We start from the raw sequence: 16,451 nt of genomic DNA on the forward strand, positions 1-16,451 counted from the left end.
TTATTGTTCAGATTATTACATTTGTTCCCTTTTTTTCCCCCCCATAACTCCCCTCCTCCCAGTTCCCGCCCCACCCTCCGCCCTCACTCCCCACCCACTGTCCTCATCCATAGGTGCACAATTTTTGTCCAGTCTCTTCCCGCATCTCCCACACCCCTTTCCCCCCCAGGAATAGTCAGTCCATTCCCTTTCTATGTCCCTGATTCTATTATAATCAACAGTTCATTCTGTTCATCAGATTATTTATTCACTTGATTCTTAGATTCACTTGTTGATAGATGCATATTTGTTGTTCATAATTTGTATCTTTACCTTTTTCTTCCTCTTCCTCTTCTTAAAGGACACCTTTCAGCATTTCATATAATCCTGGTTTGGTGGTGATGAACTCCTTTAGCTTTTCCTTATCTGTGAAGCTCTTTATCTGACCTTCAATTCTGAATGATAGCTTTGCTGGATAAAGTAATCTTGGTTGTAGGTTCTTGGTATTCATCACTTTGAATATTTCTTGCCACTCCCTTCTGGCCTGCAAAGTTTCTGTGGAGAAATCAGCTGACAGTCGTATGGGTATTCCCTTGTAGGTAACTGAGTTTCTTTCTCTTGCTGTTTTTAAGATTCTCTCTTTATCTTTTGCTCTTGGCATTTTAATGATGATGTGTCTTGGTGTGGTCCTCTTTGGATTCCTTTTGTTTGGGGTTCTCCGCGCTTCTTGGACCTGTAAGTCCATTTCTTTCACCAGGTGGGGGAAGTTTTCTGTCATTATTTCTTCAAATAGGTTTTCAATATCTTGCTTTCTCTCATCTTCTGGCACCCCTATAATTCTGATGTTGGTACGCTTGAAGCTGTCCCAGAGGCTCCTTACACTATCCTCGCATTTTTGGATTCTTTTTTCATTTTGCTTTTCCGGTTGGGTGTTTTTTGCTTCCTCGAATTTCAAATCATTGACTTGATTCTTGTGCTCCTCTGGTCTGCTGTCGGGAGTCTGTATAATATTCGTTATTTCAGTCCGTGTATGCTTAATTTCTAGTTGGTTCCCCAATATAAGATCGAGGGTCTCATTAGTTTTCTTGTAGATCTCATTAAGTTTATCGGCGGCTTCTAAACAGTTCTGAAGAGACCTTAAAAGTGTGGTTCTGAACTCTATATCTTCCATTGACAATTTTGTCCTGTTTCTTTGTCTCCGCATTTTGTTATGCTTCCTTGGTGCACCCCCTAGTGGTCTTTGTTCGCAGTCTTATAGTTAAATCTTGATTGTTGTAGCTAATTCCAGGGAGGGTTTGACCTCCAGGCCAAGTGGCTATGCGAATCAGCTGTGTCAGCAGTGAGAGAACTTCTGTCCTCTAGGGAGGTGCTAATCTAGCCTTTGCCTGAGGCTATCCGGCAAAAGCCTCTGTGCAGGGCTTGGGCGGGGCGGCTCGCACAGGATCAACAGGGTGGGCCGGAGAGAGCAGTTATGGCGGCTCTCAGTCCTGTCCCCAGGGGCTGTGCCTCTCTGAGTCCCAGCACCCGCTGCAAAGCTCAGAGAGAAAGCTGCACTCGCTCTGACTGAAGCCAGACAGTCCCACTTCTCCCGTTTGAGTCTGGGTCCCTAGAGACTCGCCCAGATCTGGAGCTCAGAGTCTGCGACTCCCTCCTGATTGAAAACGCCAACCGCGCCCTCCGCCGCCAGCCCGCTCCCCACACTCCGCACCTCAGAATTTGACTTCAGCACTGCGCCTCCTCTGAGTGTCCGTATGCGTTTCTTTTTCCTCCTAGTTGTAGGACTTCCACTCAGCCAGCGTTCCTGTGGTTCTGGGTGATGTCCCTTCTGTCTTTTAGTTTCACTTTTGAAGTAGTTGTTCAAAGCAGCAAACTCCGGCGTTAACCTATGCCGCCATCTTGGTTCCCTCCAATTGTGGTTTTATTAACCAAGATCTTGACTAGAATGTCATATTGGAAAGAAAGACACATGCCTGGACTCTGGATGTCATCAAAAGCCTTAAAGAATGAAGATTGACTTTAAAGCCAATAACATTGTAATCCACCCACTATTTTGACATTGTTTCTGTAAAATGCTGACTCTGACTATTATGTGGTTTGTAGATAAAAAGCCTCCTATATAATAAAAGGGTAATATGCAAATTGACCCTAACAGCAGAACGACTGGGAATGACTGGTCACTATGACACACACTGACCACCAGGGAGCAGATGCTCAATGCAGGAGCTGCCCCCTCGTGGTCAGTGCGCTCCCACAGAGGGAGCTGTGCTCAGCCACAAGCCAGGCTGCCAGCTGCCAGCACAGTGGTGGTGGTGGGAGCCTCTCCTGCCTCCTCAGCAGCATTAAGGATTTCTGACTGCAGCTTAGGTCTGCTCCCCACTGGCAAATGGACATCCCCCGAGGGCTCCTGGGCTGCCAGAGGGATGTCTGACTTCCAGCTTAGGCCCGAACCCCGGGGAGTGGGCCTAAGCCAGCAGGTGGACATCCCTGAGGGGTCCCAGATTGCAAGAGGGCACAGGCCAGGCTGAGGGCCCCCCCCACCCCAACCCCCTGAGTGCACAAATTTTTGTGCACCGGGCCTCTAGTATTTGTATAAGAATCCTAGGAACTAACTTCAGAACATACACTCTGACCTTCAGTCATCCAAACTCTAGGAGAATTGCTGACCTTCAACCATAAAACCAGGATGACAAAGAACTAGGATGACCCACACTGGACCAACACTTGACCAGTTTCAAGATCCGTATCATAATGGACTGTGCTGGACTGCAGGTAGAGAACTTTTCAACTCCCTCCCCTTGATTATTTTGTTCTGCTTTGCCTCTCCCTCCTTGTAAAAACCTCTGCCTACACTGAGATGTTGAGATGGGCTTTGTGACACGAGTCCTCCATTTCCTCTTTCTTTTTTCACCAACATCTGTCTAATAATGAGTTTGTTTTTTGTGGTGACAGGCAACAGAACTTGAGCTCTGGTTACAGTTTTGGCAAGCCAGCCAGGAGTGAGCAGGAGCCCCTCCCCCCACACCCAGTAAGCCCCTGGACTTTGGAGGGAGTTCCCCAGGCTGCCTGTGGCTGACTAACTCCCTGATAAAAAGTAAGGGTGATTTTAGGAGAAAAATTGTATTTCAATGGAATCTATAATACAACCCTATATAATAAAAGGCTAATATGCAAACTGTCCCCTCGATCGGGAGTTTCATCAGGGGGCGGGGCTGGCCAGTCGCCCTCCCCTACCTACCCTTCAACCCCTCTCCCCCCATCAGGGGTGGGGCTGGCCGGACCCCACCTGTGCATGAATTCATGCACCAGGCTTCTAGTTATAAACATTAGGCTCTGGTTCAGTATATTGTCTATAATATTGTATTTCTCACCTATGAACTAGACTGGATCCTGAATTTTTCTAGTTTCCTGAAATATTTTGGCTATAACTTCCTAACTTCCATGGAAATGGAAGAAAAATTGACAGTGGGGACCTGTAACAGTGGAAAATTGTAACCCACCCCACATTCTCTTGCCACTGTTTCTGTGAAATGCTGACTCTGACTAATATGTAGCTTGTAGATAAACAGCATGTTTGTATAACAATCCCAGGAACTGCCCTAGCCAGTTTGGCTCAGTGGATAGAGTGTCAGCCCACAGACACTCTATCCAGGTTTGATTCTATTCAAGGGTATGTACCTCGGTTGCAGGCTCCATCCTCAACCCTGGTCAGGGATCATGTGGGAGGCAACACATCAATGTGTGTCTCTCACAACAATGTTTCTCTATCTCCCCCTCCCTTCCACTCTCTCTAAAAAAATCAATGGAAAAATATCCTCGGGTGAGGATTAACAAAACAAACAAACAAACAAAATCCTAGGAACTAACTTCAGAAGATACAGACTTTGACCTTCAGTCATCCCAGTCCTAGGAGAATTGCTGACCATAAAATCAAGATAACCAAGACCAGGATGACCCACACTAGATTGTCACTTGACCAGTTTCAAGATCCTTAATGGAATGGACCATGCTGGACTGCACGTAGACAACTTTTCAACTCCCTCCCCTTGATTATTTTGTTCTGCTTTGCCTCTCCCTCCTTGTAAAAACCTCTGCCTGCACTGAGATGTTGAGATGGGCTTTGTGACAAGCATTCCCCATCTCCTCAGGTGACCAGCACCTGAATAAAACCTCTTTCCTTTTTTCACCTGCATCTGTCCAATGAGTTTGGTTTTTGTGCAGCGGGCAGCAGAACTTGGGTTCTGGTTACATACAGGTATTGCAGGCAAACATGATGGCCATTAGAGCTCAATCATGAGATTCCATCAAAGCAGATTTAGAAGAGCCTATACAGCCCAGCTGTGGTGTGGGCAATAGAACTAAACGTGCATTTTAAAATGTACTCTATTGGTGCCCTAGCCAGTTTGCTTGGTGGTTAGAGCATCGACCTGTGGACCGAAGGGTCTCAGGTTCAATTCTGGTCAAGGGCACGTACCTGAATCCCTGGCATCTGTCAGGGCGTGTTCAGGAGGTAACCAGTCGATGTGTCTCTCACATCGATGTTTCTCTCTCTCTGTCTATCCCTCTGCTTTCCACTTTCTCTGAAATTCAGTGGAAAAAAATAGCCTCAGGTGAGGATAAAAAAACAACAAGTAGCCTATTGGGTGAACGCTTCAATAGTGATTACATTCTAAGTTGAAAATATGAGAATGAGAAGGTAATGTTAATGTAAGAAACATTCAAACCTGTGATAAATTTTTGTGCGTTTATTTGAGCCAAACTGTCGACAATTGCCAGGAAGCAGAATCTCAACAGATTGAGATAATGCTTGGGAGAATGGCAGTTTTGACATGACTACCCACCATAAACTTCTTTTAGTAAAAGAAGTTAAATTTCAGACCATCTTTGCAGTTACTTTAGGTCTTTGAATTTGCAAGGCAGCCATGCAGGCCTTCCCTGAGCTAGCCATGTTAGCATGTGGCCCCTTTCCGTCCACACTAACCTTGCCAACATTTTACACAAGGAAATATTAACATTTCCATAAAGCATAGTCAATTTTTTTTTTACATTAGGATAAAAATTAACAAAGGTGTTGGTCATTTCATTTGCATTTACTATTCAGTATTCCTGCTTCCTGAAGATGACTTGCTATGCCTTCAGAAATGTACTTAATTCCTTTTAACGTCTTATCTCAAGTTAACAGTCCTTTTCTGGAACTAACTGAAAAGGAAAACCAAGCATCTTAATCATAAATTAGTTTCTTATATTGACTCTCAAAATTGTTTTAATATTTCAAAATAAATGAAAGCTCCTATGAGAACAATGCCTGTGTACAAATTGAGGATTGGAGTGAGGAAATATTGTCAATCTGCTAAATTACTAATATCAAATGGGGTAAGGCATTAGGCAATGAGTCTATTCGTGTTCTAATAGCCTGGAAACTTAAAACGTTCTGAATTTTTCAATCCTGAGTCAATGCCTAGATATACAGCTGGACATAGAACAGACCTTCAGATACCCCTCTGATTATGCACCGAAGGACTCCTATTCAGACCATCTGGCATCCATTATCCTGACCACCTGACACCTGACTGATAACTGCCCTGGACCAATCCTGGATCAACCAGTAATTCTCAGTAATGTACTTTTTACTATAAAAACTTTTAACTTTCCTTTCTTCTTTGGAGAGCTTCTGGGATTTTTTGCCTAGCTGTATTCCCATTTGCAAATTCTGAGACTTTTGAATAAACATCACTTATTTCTAGCCGAAGCCCCCAGACTCTTTGAGTCACTTTGACAAGACCAAACAAATTGAAAAAAAATATTTTAGGCAATATCAGTTGTGTGTCAGAAAACACTCCTGAAAGGGTCTGAAAATAATTCAATAGGCTACCAAAGAAGAAGCAGATCTTAAGGGAAAAAAAACGCATTTGTCATAATAGATGTCTTGTCTACATGTACAAAACAAACAGCAACCTTGGAAGGTGCCTTCCAGTTCTTGGTGGGACAGTAATTACCACATATCTGAATGTTAGCATTATTTAAATTACACCTTTTATAAGAGAGCTTGAATTCTGTATCTGAGAAAACCAGTTACCTGAGGCCCTTTAACCCTCAGATTCTGAATTAGGTTGTTTTCTCTTATATATACTTTATATATAAGAGGAAAAAAACGTATATGACAGAGCAGATTCAGGATTAGAACCCTAAATTAAAAGGATTAAAACTCTAGCAGGTGTGGTGGCTTTTCTCCAAGATGATCCCTGCCTTCTGATATTCATACACTTGTCCCTCCTACCTTGTACCAGGATTGGTGACCAATAGCACATAGCAGAAGTGATGTTTTGTCACTTCAGTGATCATATTTTTAAAATACATTTTTATTGATTTCAGAGAGGAAGGGAGAGGTAGAGAGAGATAGAAATATCAATGATGAGAGAGAATCATTGATTGGCTGCCTCCTGCACACCTCACACTGGGAATTGAGCCTGTAAACCCAACATGTGCCCTGGTCGGGAATTGAACTGTGACCTCGTGGTTCATAGGCTGATGCTCAACCACTGAGCAACACCAGCTGGGCTCAGTGATTATATTTTAAAAGATTTCCATCTTGAATGCCCCCCCCTCCTATTTTTCTGGGAGAAACAAGCTGCCATGTAGTAAGAGGTGTAGGCAGTGGCAAGAAATAAAGAATTCTGCCAGCAGCCAATGAGGAACTGAGGCCATTTGACCCTCGAGTGAGCGAGATTGTGACCACTTCAGCACCAGTTGAGTCTTTAGATGACTGCAGCCCCAGCCAATAGCTTGACTGCAACCTCATGAGAGACCTTGAGCCAGAACTACCCAGCTAATCCTGACCCTCAGAATTTGTGAGAGATAATATGTTTGTTGTTTTAAGCTGCTAAATTTGGGGGTAATTTTTTATGCAGCAATACATCACTAATATACAAATTATTAAACATTATGGAATTAATATTAGCTATAATTATTAGTTTAATTTTGATTATTGACCCTAAAAAAAAAGCACCTTATGAACTAAGCATCCTCCATAGTTTTGGACAAGTCTGAAGGTTATGTGACTAACTTGCCTGAGGAAGAGGAAACTTGCAAAGAAGTCCAGACTAAGTCCAATATTATAGCTTCAGCATCCGAGTGGAGGATGATGCAGAGTCGCGTCTGTCTAGTTTCTGCTGTTGCTCTCACAGATTTTATGGAAAGGGAACCTTGAGCAAAATCTGAAATAGCTATTTTTGCTAAAATCTCTGTGAGACATTATTTGCCTTGGTCCCATAACATCAGAGTATGACCCAAAAGTGGAGGAACAGGAGTCTATCCACCTCATCAGACCACATTTGTAGTGGCATGTCATCGCCCATGCATATCAGCAATTGGGGTACAGCAGGGCAGCTGCAGCTGAGCTTGGCACAGCAGGCCTTCATCTTCAGTGGGTATGCAGCACTTTTGTGCTCTTTTCCAGGTGTCTACTGCAGACACATCTCAAAAAAAAAGAAAAAGAAAAGAATTAACAGAAAAGTCTGTATTCATGAGCCCAGCTGTGGTCTGTAGGTTTGGCTTTGAGGGAGATTGGAGGTGCACAAACAGAAGGGCCAGAGAAATCACATTTGTGCTGTTACAGGATCCTGCATTGTAACTCCAGTCTGTTTTGACCTGGACACATAGGTAACTAACCATGAGGAGAATGGGCCTTGAAACATTCTCCAGACAAGAAAAGTTAGATAAGAAATCATCTGAACAGTTTTTTAAGGATGTAGATGTCCAGACCTTGGCTTTGAATGAGTGTAATTTCCAATGTGAAATCCACAATTTGGCTTAAGAGATACAGGAAAGTTTTAAAATTCCATATAAATAATTACACATTGCTACCAATTTTGCTACCTACACATTGCAGTAGGAATACAAACTTGCTCCCTTCAAGGCAATACCTGCATAAAATGAGATGTGAAATACACTGCTTGCATCATAAAGACTAGTTATCAACCTCTGGATGGAAAAGACATTGGTGATGGCTAATATTAGAAATACAAGTTTTCCTAAAAGGGTTTTATGTATGCATATGACATAGAAAGAAAATTGGTTTTTTGTTTTGTTTTGCTTATTGATTTCAGAGAGGAAGGGAGAGGGAGAGGGACAGAAACATCCATGATGAGAGAGAAACATTGATCGGCTGCCTCCTGCACGCCCCCTACTGGGGATTGAGCCTGCGACCTGGGCATGTGCCCTTGACCAGAATTGAACCCTGGACCCTTCAGGCCACAGGCCAATGTTCTATCCACTGAGTCAAATCAGCTAGGGTGAAAATTGGGTTATTAATGTTGTTTACTTATTCATTCATTCAAACAAATATTTGCTGAATTCATTCATTCAGCAAATATTTAAATAGGCTGTTATTTGCCCAACACTGTTCTGGGTTCTAGGAATTGAGGAAAGAGGCAAGATACCTATTCTCTTGAAGCTCACATTTTATTTTACTTTTTATTTTTTAGGTCTATTTTATTTATTTTTTTACATTTTTTATTGATTAAGTTATTACATATGTGTCCTTATCCTCACGTTATCCACCATCTCCACCCCCACTCATGCCCTCATCCCCCTGTTGTCTGTGTCCATTGGTTAGGCCTATATGCTTGCATATAAGTCCTTTGGTTGATCTCGCCCCCTTACCCACACCCTCCCCTACCTTCCCTCTGAGGTTTGATGGTCTGATCGATGTGAAGCTCACATTTTAATTGGGGGATGAGGAAGATGACAATAAACTTGAAAAAAATAAATACAAATTTCAAATACAGGTATAGCATGGAATTATGGCAGGTTCAGTTCAAAGACCATCTCAATAAAACAAGTATTGCAATAAAGCAAGTCATAATCTTTTTGCTGGTAGAGGGTCCTGCCTTCATTTGTATGTATAAACACACACACACACACACACACACACACACACACACACAACACACATCTGTGAAGCTCAATAAACAGAAGTATGCCTGTGGTGGTAGGGGCCAAGAAAAAAGAATGGTAAAAAAGGATGATGGTATAAAGAGTGACAGTCAGGGGGTGGCTACTATAGATTAAATGATGAGTGAATACTTTTTTAAAAAGGTGATATCTGAGCTGAGCTGCAAGGAATGAGAAGAAACCTGTCATGTGAAGATCTGGGAAGAGAGTGTGCCAAGCAGAGGAACAGCAAGTACAGATTGTGAGGTAAGGTCATGCGCTTCGAGCTACCGAGGGAAGACCAGCATGACCAGAACACAGTGATCAAAGAGAGCAATGGGACATAAGGGCAGAGACATTGGCAGGAGGCCAGTTTATATGGAGACCAGATCATCTAGGAGTGCCTTGTGGACAGTGGCAAGGAGTTTGAATTTTATAGGTGCAATGAGAAACAATCAGAGTATGTTCAAGCAGAGAAAGGGTAAGGTGTGATTTCTATAACAAAAGAAGCACTTTGGCTGCTATGTGGAGAATTATGAAAACAGATTGACGTGTTAGAAAGTGATTGCGGCATCTCAGGCACGAGCATATCATGGCCTGAAGTAGAGTGTATCTGTGAAAGAGATACATGGATGAATTCAGAATACATTTTGGAAGCAAAAGGTTAATGCCTTACTGTTGGGTAAGGGAAGGAAATTAAGGATGACTCCTGGATTTTTGGACTAAACCACTCGGAGGAAATTGGGTGGAGTGGAGGTTTGGGAAGTTAAAATTTTTCTTTAATTAAACATTATTATTGTGGTAAAAGACACATAGTGTGAAATTTATCATCTTAACAAGTGGCATTAAGGGGCATTAAGTATATTTGCATTGTTGTACAATCATCACCCCCATCTAGAACTCTTCATCTTGCAAAACTGAAACTCTGAACCCATTGAACAATAATAACTGCGCATTTTTCATCTTCTCCCAGCCCCTAGCAATCATCCTTCTGTTTTCTGTTTCAATGAATTTTATCACTCTAGGTACCTTATATAACTGGGATCATACAGTACTTGTCCTTTTGTGATTGGTTTATTTCACAGCATAATGTCCTCAAGGTTCATCTGTGCTATAGCAAATGTCAGAATTTTCCTTCCTTTTTAACACTGAATAATATTCCACTGTATCTATATGTCACAGTTTGTTTATCCATTCATTTGTTGATGGACACTGGGTTGTTGTGGATAATGTTGCTATGGATATGAGTGTATAAATATTTCTTCAAGGCCCTGCTTTCAATTCTTTTGGGTATTTCTCACAAGAATTGCTGGATCATATGGTAATTCTATGTTTAATTTTTTGAGGAACTGCCATACTATTTTCTAATGGGACCGTACCATTTTATATTTCCAACAACAGTGCACAAAGTTTTCTGTTTTTCCAGATCCTCACTAGCACTTGTTCTTTTCTATGTTTTTAATAGTAGCCATCCTAATAAGTGTGAGGTGCTATCTCACTTTAGTTTTAATTTATATTTCCCTAATGATAGTGATATTGTGGTTAATTTCATGTGTTTATTGGCAATTTGTATATTTTCTTTGGAGAAATGCCTATTCAAGTCCTTTGCTCATTTTAAACTCAAGTCATTTAGTTGTTACTGAGTTGTAGGAGCTCTTTATTCTAGACATTAAACCCATCAGCTATATGAATTGCAAATATTTTCTCCCATTCCATGGGTTCCTTTTTACCCTTTTGATTGTGTGTCCTTTTATGTGCAGAAGTTTTAAATTTTTATGCAGTTCAGTTTATCTATTTTTTCTTTTGTTGCCTGTGTAAAAGTTTTATTTAAAACATAAAAATAAACTTATATTTAAGTATATTATATTTTAAAGTTACTTTAAAATATAAATTTGGAGACAGCTGGATATATTTTAAATTTGGAGACTGACAGTCATAGGAGAGGTCAGATAAAATATAAATTAGGGAGTTATCCACGTGTGGACGAAAAAGGGTTCACGTACTAAACCCGACAAGATCAGGGAGGCCTGCGTGGTGGGCCTTAAAAAGTCAGAGACTGAAAGTAATTACATAGGATGGCCTGAACATAAAAATTCCTAACTAAAAGCAGCCTGTAGCGTCCTTGACAAAGGTCAATCTTTACCTTAAGTGAGTCTGTCTATTGTCTTTTAAAAAAGATATTAATAATTTTATATTGTTAAAATAATATTTTGAATTATAACACTATTTATTAAAACTGTTTCTTTTTACTTTTTTAAAATGATGCCACTAGCCCTAACCGGTTTGGCTCGGTGGATAGAGCGTCAGCCTGCGGACTCAAGGGTCCCAGGTTCGATTCCGGTCAAGGGCATATACCTTGGTTGCGGGCACATCCCCAGTAGGGAGTGTAGGAGGCAGCTGATCGATGTTTCTCTCTCATCGATGTTTCTAACTCTCTATCCCTCTCCCTTCCTCTCTGTAAAAAATCAATAAAATATATTTTAAAAAAATAAATAAAATGATGCCATTAGAAATCTTAAAATTACACAATGTTGATCGCATTATATCTACAGGACAATGCTAGTGGTTAACACTAATGTGAGACTACCTGGTAGTAAGGGGTGGTGGGTCATAGCCTACCATGGAGGGAAGTAACAGGCCCTAATAGGCCTACCCTGTACCCACCAGTGTAAAAGAAGTAAGTGGCTCTCCATTTTACTTTTACCCAATCCCAGAGATTTCCCTGCTTTGCTTTTTCTCTCCTCTCTAATCTACCATCAGTGTATCTCACGTTACCCTCCTTATGTCTTCTCCTTTGATTCTAATGTATAAAATAAGCTGCAAAACTGCCATTCTCCAGAGCATTTTCTTAAACCGTTGAGATTTTGCTTCTTAGCAATTGTCAGTTTGGCTCAAATAAATTCATAAAAATCTCTACAGGTTTGGATGTTTCTTATGATTGATACACATAGGGATGGTATTTATAGCCACTGAGTGAATGAAATCACCCAAGAGAGAAGATCCATAGGAACTAGGTCTCCCTGTGGGATGGAGTCATCTTAGAGTTAAGATTCCATAGGAAGATATCAAGAAGTTTTGACTGAGTTAACTTTGGGTAACATAAGTTATTGATGTTCTTCTGAGGTAGGTGCTAGGTTCAGGTGGAAATTAGAAAGCCCTGGGCAAGTATTAAACCTGCTTGCTTTTGTATTATTACAATAGCATTAACAATAGCCCATGGCATCAGTGAGTCCTCACAACAGCTCTATGAGGTACACATTTGTATTGTCCTCACTTTACAGACAAGAAAAAAAAAGAGAAGTTTAATAATTTACCCAGTTGCTATAGTTAATATATGGCAGGTCCAAATTACAAATCTAGTTGGTCTGCTTCCAGGCCTTCACTCTTAACTATTAATGCTATATCTCATTATCCTGAAAAATGAAGTCTAGCCCTTGGCCCTTACCCACTGACTACATTTGGTCTCCTTGGGTTTCATATCAGTATAGTCACATCTTTGTGGTGGTGAATGGTCCAAGACAGATGGTACTGATCTTGTCACCTTACCAGTGATGGCGAACCTTTTGAGCTTGGCGTGTCAGCATTTTGAAAAACCCTAACTTAACTCTGGTGCCGGGTCACATATAGAAATTTTTTGATATTTGCAACCATAGTAAAACAAAGACCTATATTTTGATATTTATTTTATATATTTAAATGCCATTTAACAAAGAAAAATCAACCAAAAAAAATGAGTTCATGTGTCACCTCTGACATGCGTGTCATAGGTTCGCCATCACTGCCTTAGGCTGACTTAAAGTCTTTTTTTTTGAGCACTGGGTCTTAACACTGTGCCAAGTTCTCATACACCCAAAATAAAGGAAAAGAAGGTAGATGGATATAGCATACTAAGATCAACAGAAGTTGTCATGTGTTTTATTCCCTTTCCTCTTCAATCTAGACACTATGGTCTTTTGCTTCAGTCAATCTCAGTTCCTCCATTGTCTTGGCATTCTGCTCACCTGGACTGCAAAGCCCCAAATCCAGCCATTAGTGCATATCATTCCTACCCTGGGACACTGGAGAAAACCACACAACCATGTGAATTGGTTTCTCTGCAAATGTACATTTCCAATCATGGCTGTACCCTCAACCCACTTGACTCTGCCAACCCACATGTTTCTCCAACCATAACGATCCCCCTTCTCTCCTATATCTTAATTCAACAGCTTTGATTGAGAGTGAAGAGTAAAATGGTTTGGTTTATCTTGGGTTGAGATTTTGCAAGATGAGTAAACAAAAAGATGAGGGTAGTGGTGTGAGTGAATTGAAGAGATCTTGAGGTATAGACTGGAAGGTAAAGGAAAGGATATCAAGGTCAGAGCTGAAGGATCAGGAGGAAAGTAAATGGTCCTGGAATGAGGTGGTTATTGTGACTGATGAGGCCATCTAGGGTGTGTCCTTGGCAGGAAGGAGTTGAAATACAGGTTAAGGTCAAATACTATGAGACTGAGGTGTAAGATTACTTCGCCTTCTGAGCACAGAAGGCATCACTACCCCTGGCTGGGTTCCAGAGAGTTCATAGAATGTGGACAAGCAACTGGGCAGATTGTTGGTAATAGCAACCAGAAAGCAGTGTAAACCTCAAAGGAGGAATTTTATAGATGTGAAGCTGAAGGAATTATGGTTTGGAAACAGGAAAATGCTGAGACCTTACCTGGCCCTGAAGTTCATAGAAAGTGATAAATGAACAGCCTCTATTTGAGAGACAGGAAGAACCACGAGGGAAGTGGAGTGATGGGGAAGCCAGATCTCTGTCAAGGCCAGGATGTAGAGAGAGCAACCAAGACTATACTTGCAGAAGGAGAATTGTTTGTCCACAGTGGAATGGGTTTTCACTGTAGCAGGGAAAGCAACAGTAGGAGGGTGAGATGGTGGGCTATGCAGGGACAGAGAATTTGACTTCAAGAAGGATTATATTTGCCATGTTGGAGAAGGATGGTCTCAAGGTTCTCAAAACTGGATTTAAGACTTCTCTGTGTTCAGAGGCATTGGGTGATAGTTCAAATCCTCATAATATTTTGCAATCCATTCAGTGGCCTATTAAATATATAAACTCAATGTTAAGGTAATTTGCCTCGGCAAAGCAAGTTTGGCTTGGTCCCAATCAGGGTAGAGGTGACTGCTGCTCAAGTTGTGTGGAGGAGGAGAGATATAAACATACCCGGGCCTTAAAGAAAATGACTTTGACCTGAGTTTCAGCTCCACAGTGCTCAACCCCAAGTGGGAGGCATTGAGCTAGTTGCTGTGGCCACACAGGTAAGAGTTTATCATCTGGCTAGACCAGGGGTGGGCAAACTTTTTGACTCGAGGGCCACAATGGGTTCTTAAACTGGACCGGAGGGCCGGAACAAAAGCATGGATGGAGTGTTTGTGTGAACTAATATAAATTCAAAGTAAACATCATTACATAAAAGGGTACGGTCTTTTTTTTTTTTTTTAGTTTTATTCATTTCAAATAAGCCGGATCCGGCCCACGGGCCGTAGTTTGCCCACTAAGAGCAGGAACTTTGCATTTTTCATAATCTTCATCTTTGCTTTCCAAGACCTCACTCTTAGTTGACACTCAATAAAAGTTTTTATTTTTAAAACATCTTTATTTTTTTAATTTTTTTTTTTGACAGACAACTGTTTAGTTTTTATTTCATAATCATAAACTTAACTCTGTAATCCAGCTAGACTGGGAAAGGGGAGGGAAATTATGGAACCCAATAAACTGGCAAGAGCACAAAGATTATGGAACATTCCAGCAAATCGGGATGAAGGGGTGCTCTCCTGAGCTACAGAAGGAATGGTCTGGTGGTTAAGATAAAACACAAGTCAAATTTATTAGAGTTGCCCACAGTCAGCAATGGTGATCTTCTTGCTGGTCTTGCCATTCCTGGACCCATAGTGCTCCATGGCTGTCACAATATCCATGCCTTCCTTCACCTGGCCAAAGACCACATGCTTGCCACCCAACCACTCAGTCTTGGCAGTGCAGATGAAAAACTGGGAGCCGTTTGTGTTCGGTCCAGCATTTGCCATGGACAAGATGCCAGGACCTGTATGTTTCAGGACAAAGTTCTCATCCTCAAATTTCTCCCCATAGACGGACTTGCCGCCTGTGCCATTGTGGCGTGTGAAGTCACCACCCTGGCACATAAATCCCGGAATAATTCTGTGACAGCAGGAACCTTTATAACCAAATCCCTTCTCCCCGGTGGTCAGAGCATGGAAGTTTTCTGCCGTCTTTGGAACCTTGTCTGCAAACAGCTCGAAGGAGAAGCAGCCCAGGGGCTCGCCGTGGGCGGCGATGTCGAAGTACACGGTGGGGTTCACCATGGCTAGTCTCGGACGGCTTCGGGTGGCGGCGTCTGCAAAGCCTAAAACATCTTTATGATTATAAAAGTAACTTGTGTTACTTGTGAAACATATTTAAGATTGCAAAGAGTTTTTATTTAAAAATAAACTTACATTTAAATATATAAATACTTTAAAGTTATTTTAAAATATAAATTTGGAGACAGCTGGATATATGAGACTGAAGGTTATAGGAGAGATCAGCATAAAATATAAATTAGGGAGTTATCCACATGTGGATGAAAAAGGGTTCACCTACTAAATCTGACAAGATTAGGGAGGCCTGCATGGTGGGCCTTAAAAAGTCAGAGACTGAAAGAAACTACATAGGATGGTTTGAACATAAAAATTCCTAACTAGAAGCAGGCCTGTAGCTTCCTTGACAAAGGTCAATCTTTACCTTAAGTGAGCCTGTCCATTGTCTTTATAAAAAAGATATTAATAATTTTATATCGTTGAAATAATATTTTGAATTATTACACTATTTATTAAAACTGTTTCTTTTTTTAATGATGCCACTAGAAACCTTAAAATTACACTATGTGGCTTGCATTATATCTGTGATAAACATCTATGTGCATAAATATTTCTTATTTCTCTGATGATTTCCCAGTTGTAGAATTAATACCTCAAAAAACTCCAGCATTTTAAGGCTCTGAAAACACTTTGCCAATTTGTTTTCTAGAAAATAATAAAATAATTTACATTCCCATCAGAAGAATATGAGAGTGCATTTAATCATACTCTCATCAATATTAAATACTTTCATTTTGTTTATTATTATTTTAAAAAATTGTTACTTTTTAAATACTTTAAAAATCTTTATTGAATACTTTCATTTTGTAACCTTTGCAATGTAGTAGTTGAAAAATGGCATCACATTGTCACTTCAATTAATATGTTTCTGGTTACTTGTGAAGCAGAACACTTTTTTGTATGTTTATTGACCAATGTTTTCTTGTTTGAAAACTACTTTTGGTCCCTTTAACTATAATAATGAAAATATAATACATTGATTCATTTTTTCAACAAATATTTATTGATCATCTACTGTGTGCCAACCAAGGTTCTAACTCCTGAGGATACAGAAGTGGTCTTCATGGACTGTGAGGAAGCACTTGGATGAGGAAGGAGAAGGACAATAAACAAAATGAAGAAGTAAA

At 40.8% G+C, this 16,451-nt stretch overlaps 2 protein-coding genes and 1 long non-coding RNA gene across 5 annotated transcripts in view; 1 reads left to right on the forward strand and 2 right to left on the reverse strand.

Annotated features, from left to right (window-relative positions):
• The window catches only part of LOC118658810, an 11,702-nt gene extending 2,528 nt beyond the window's left edge, over window positions 1-9,174 (forward strand). The window contains exons 2-4 of the long non-coding RNA XR_004968377.1: window positions 2,631-2,748; window positions 5,428-5,591; window positions 9,073-9,174. This is a non-coding gene — a long non-coding RNA (uncharacterized LOC118658810). The remainder of the gene's footprint in view (window positions 1-2,630; window positions 2,749-5,427; window positions 5,592-9,072) is intronic.
• A 5,395-nt stretch (window positions 9,175-14,569) lies between these two features.
• On the reverse strand, window positions 14,570-15,305 carry LOC118658809 (peptidyl-prolyl cis-trans isomerase A-like). Its single transcript, XM_036314525.1, has one exon. It carries the CDS (start codon window positions 15,268-15,270, stop codon window positions 14,776-14,778), a length of 495 nt encoding a protein of 164 aa, XP_036170418.1. The 5' UTR covers window positions 15,271-15,305; the 3' UTR covers window positions 14,570-14,775.
• LOC118658807 (solute carrier family 22 member 4) overlaps window positions 15,173-16,451 on the reverse strand; it is a 50,738-nt gene continuing 49,459 nt past the window's right edge. The window contains exon 10 of one of the 3 annotated variants that reach the window (XR_004968374.1): window positions 15,173-15,311. Coding sequence is in view for 1 of the 3 variants with exons in the window: in XM_036314520.1 (XP_036170413.1) it covers window position 15,320 (1 nt within the window). In the remaining 2 variants the exon portion in view is untranslated. Of the gene's footprint in view, window positions 15,321-16,451 lie in introns of all 3 variants that reach the window. The other 2 variants (XR_004968375.1, XM_036314520.1) reach the window with 2 other exon arrangements.

The sequence above is a fragment of the Myotis myotis genome, unplaced genomic scaffold (genome assembly GCF_014108235.1).
Source record: "Myotis myotis isolate mMyoMyo1 unplaced genomic scaffold, mMyoMyo1.p scaffold_m19_p_6, whole genome shotgun sequence".
Taxonomy (NCBI): Eukaryota; Metazoa; Chordata; class Mammalia; order Chiroptera; family Vespertilionidae; genus Myotis; species Myotis myotis.